The 4,079-nt window shown below is 32.9% G+C and overlaps 1 protein-coding gene across 2 annotated transcripts in view; it reads left to right on the top strand.

Moving 5' to 3' along the window:
• Nucleotides 1–4,079, top strand: part of LOC106688748 (vascular endothelial growth factor receptor 1) — a 199,842-nt gene that overhangs the window by 34,670 nt on the left and 161,093 nt on the right. For both annotated transcript variants that reach the window (XM_067050193.1, XM_067050194.1), the window contains exon 4: nt 3,151–3,326. In XM_067050193.1, the coding sequence (XP_066906294.1) occupies nt 3,151–3,326 (176 nt within the window). The remainder of the gene's footprint in view (nt 1–3,150; nt 3,327–4,079) is intronic.

The following is a 4,079-nucleotide window of genomic DNA, read 5'->3' as shown; positions in this document are numbered from 1 at the left end:
ATATATTTAATATTAAAGTTTTTAATTTGAACCCAAGCAATTTTTTAGATATTAGAATTTAAGTTTGAAAAATCAAATTTTATTTTATTTTATTTAAATAATTTTAAAAATTATTACAATATATATGTGTGTGTGTGAGTGTGTGTGTATATATATGGAGCCCAATAACAAATGTTCACTCCCACAGCCTCTCTTATTTTTGGGCGTTTGATTGAATTTTTGCCTGGTCATAATAGATAAATTCCAATCAGATCTTTATTGTGATTATTGTAAATTATATCTTCTCCAGTGCATCTTCTCCAGTGAAAACTCTCAAGTTTTCCTAATCATGAGATAGTTGACCATGGATGACTTATAAGAGGAGAAGATGGTTAGGGTGTGCGGTCAAAATGAAACTCAAATAAGTTGAAGTAACTTATTAAATTGTGCCAATGTTTCGGCCAGAATTTCTAGCTTTCCTCAGGACTAAGAAATAGAACAAGATAACAACTGATGAAAACAGAAAATAAAAAATAAAATGCAGAAAAATATAAACAGAATGACATAAAATAAAGTGATGAAAGAAGTGGAAAATAAAATGTATACATAGGTAATTGAATAAGTAGGTAAAATAACATAATTAAGGAAATGAAATAAAAATGAAGTTATATAATGCCAAGAAATATGAATATACTAGTGTATTAATTATTTAAAAATTAATATTATGAAAAGAAAAAGAAAATTGAGAGAAAGAAAATATATGTAACAACTGAAATATGTAACCATAATATGAGATAAAAAGGCAAAATAAACATTAAGTTAAACCAACAGAAATGAATAGAAAAAAAAAATTTGAAAACAGCAATAATAATATATGGTGAACATGACTAATAAGGTGGGTAAGGAAAATTGAGAAAAGAATGGAAAAAAAAAAAAAGGGGCTGGGGTTAAAATAAAGATAGGGGGATAAAAAAGGAGAATAAAACATTAAATGAACCTGTTAGTTTGAAATCGAACCGCCAAATGGTTTTATATGGTTCATAAACATATATATATGTTTGATCAGCTGATCTCCTCAGACAGCTAACATCGAAGTAACAGCTGACTCAGGCCGTAAATCCCCTCCACCAGTTTACGAACAAAACAATCCTCGTAACTAATACTACACAATATAATAACATAAAAAACAAAAACATCAAAGAAAAACTATTTACAATAAAAATAAATTCCTATATACATTTCATTGTAAAAAAAAAAAAAAACTCACCAGCTCACCTAAGTAAACGCTGTATACATAATTTAAATCTATGAACATAATAAAATAACTCTTCATACAATACATGAACAAGTTAAAATGAAAAAATAATAAACGGAACAAATTAACATTTTCCGTAATACAATCTGGTTGTGGCAATATGAGGACACTCCTGCTTTTATTTTTTGATTGCCGGAAGTTTTAACTGCTCACTATAGACAGTTCTCCTCTTTCTTGATTCACTGACTCTTTCTAATGTAACTATATTATGTTCCCTAATGGTTATCACCCATTTGTGGAAGATAATTATCCTTTTAAATTTCATTCCTTTATTATATAACTTTTCAGGCTCTTCATCCATTTTCCAGTTCAATCTTCTGGAACTAAATATTGCAGATTTGAGAGTATAAACCTATTGAAAATTAAATAAAATGATAAATAACTATATGTTTGTCAATCATAAATAAAATGCTACCACATTCTAATGTTATACTATATACTTGTTTCCACAAAAATATATTACTGAGATTATACCATTGAAAATATGGCTATTATAACAAAGTTATTAGAATAATATTAATTGTTTAAGCTATTATTTGGCCTAACCTATGAAAATGAATACATATCCAGTATGTAATATTAGGATATTAATAGCACTATATTTAAGAATGACTGAGATTATAATTTGAAATATTTTTAATTAGTTTATTCAGTGGAATAAACTGAGAGAGGCCTGGGCTCTAACTGGCACCCTATAAAGCAGTATTGAGAGATTTGAATAGAAAATCCTTTGTACAATTCCAAGAGAGACCTGGCAGAGCTTTAACACATGGGGAAGAAGAACTAACAGAGAACTGCTTGAAGAGACTGGTCAAACAATATCTCATGATATGAAGGCAAGGCAAGTTAAGTTGGGTGGTAGGGACGTATAGCTTGAAGCAATCCATCAGGATGCAACTACACAATGAATGCCATTATAGTTATGATATATTGATATAAAAACCAGATGGATAGACAGAAACTACAAAGATGCGAAAGAGCTGCATGCAGAAAAGTGGAAAGCAGTATCTGAAGACAAGCAGGCTTGGAGGGGGCCATCCGTAGCATCCGTAGCGTAGGTGGTTGAGGCACAGGTCTTTGCCACCTGAGAACTTAGGCAGCACTGGTTCGAATCCGGCCTGGGGGCCAACTTTTTTTCACTGTGGTGGTCCCATGTAACGAAAGCTTGACCTCCCTACCATGGTTAGAACAGGTTGATTACCTCTTGTTAACCACTCCCCCCTATATGTCATAAATGAATGGAAAGGGGTCATAAAAAAAAAGGCTTAAAGAGGGCTGTGTGTACCTGAGGGAGCTGAGCAACTGGCTCATGCCTGAAGGTTCGAATCCAGCCTGGGGGATTGACTTTTTTCATTTCAGTGGCGGTCCCACTAAATGAAAACTTCCTCCCCCCCTCCCCCACCATGGTTAGAATTGGCTGGCTAACTCTAGATAATCCTCCCCCCTCTCCATATGCCAGAAATGACCTGGAAGGTGGTCATAAAAAAAAAGGGCATGGAGAAGGCTGGTTCGGTTGGCCAAAGATCTAGAAGGTCTGTAGAGCTAACTGAAAAAAACAAAACAAAAAAACTTTAAACTATAAGAACAGACTAAACATTTGTTCAGATTCTTACAATAAAGGAATGGAGTTTAAAATATTGATTTCCTTCTGGGAATAGATTAATTGGAATAATTTATATACCATTTTGACCAAAACTTTAAATAATTAAAGATAAAAGTAGACATGTTTCAACTGTTGAATTCCTAATTTAATAATGACTAATTCATTCATTACTTTATTAAATATCTTTCCTACTTTGTTATAATAAATATCATTAATTGATTCTGAATCTTATCTTATTTTTTTTCCATTTTAGGTTTGGACCTGGAAATAATACTATTTCTAACTCAGACAAATATGAAGTGTATACTGACTCAACTCAGACTAAAGTAACTGTGAAAAACATTTCTATTTTCGATTCAGGTACTTATACATTGCAAGCAGAAAGCAGTATTGGAAAAGAAAAAGTGAATGTGACATTGTTGGTTCAAGGTGGGCACCATCTAATTTAATGAAAAGAAAACTGAAATTTTAAGATGATATTATTATTTTATGTTTAGCTTTTTATAATGTGGAGATTCAATTTTGTAACCTATGTAATTCAAACTTCAAAGTATATTATTTAAACAAAGAAAACGTTTTATTTAAATACTACTTTAATTTATTTTATATTAAATATCTTCTACATCAAACAAAACAAGAGATCGATACCACCACGGAAATACATACATTAAATCCTTGAAGAATAAGATTGATAATCCTTAACAAAAGAGGTTCTCACAGATAAACAAAGTACAAGAACGAAAAGCACAAAATTATGTATTTGTTGGGGTTATCTGATCTTAGACGGCTCTCCAGCCTGATATCCACTTTACAGAAGGCGCACGACAAGGTGTATTCAATAATAGGTAAGAAAGGAAGGGCTATGCCAGGGGATGAGCCCTGGACACTGACTCAGGTAGAGGAGGTCTAGGTGAGAGAGTCTGAGGTAGAGTAACACTTCTAGTTGCCGAGATGAAGCGGACGGACTAGAACTGTCAAGAAAGGAGCCAGCTTACTAGTTGCCGAGATGAAGCGGACGGACTAGAGCCGGGGAGAGACGGGAAATTACACTAGTTGCCGAGATGAAGCAGACGGACCAATGTAACCATTAAGGATTGGGTTACAATCTTAGTTGCCGAGATGAAGCGGACGGACCAATGTAACCGTTAAGGATTGGGTTACAATCTTAGTTGCCGAGATGAA

This window comes from Halyomorpha halys, unplaced genomic scaffold, assembly GCF_000696795.3.
Source record: "Halyomorpha halys isolate HHAL.00 unplaced genomic scaffold, Hhal_1.1 Scaffold1191.1, whole genome shotgun sequence".
Lineage (NCBI taxonomy): Eukaryota > Metazoa > Arthropoda > Insecta > Hemiptera > Pentatomidae > Halyomorpha > Halyomorpha halys.
This window is presented reverse-complemented; position numbering and strand designations above follow the sequence as displayed.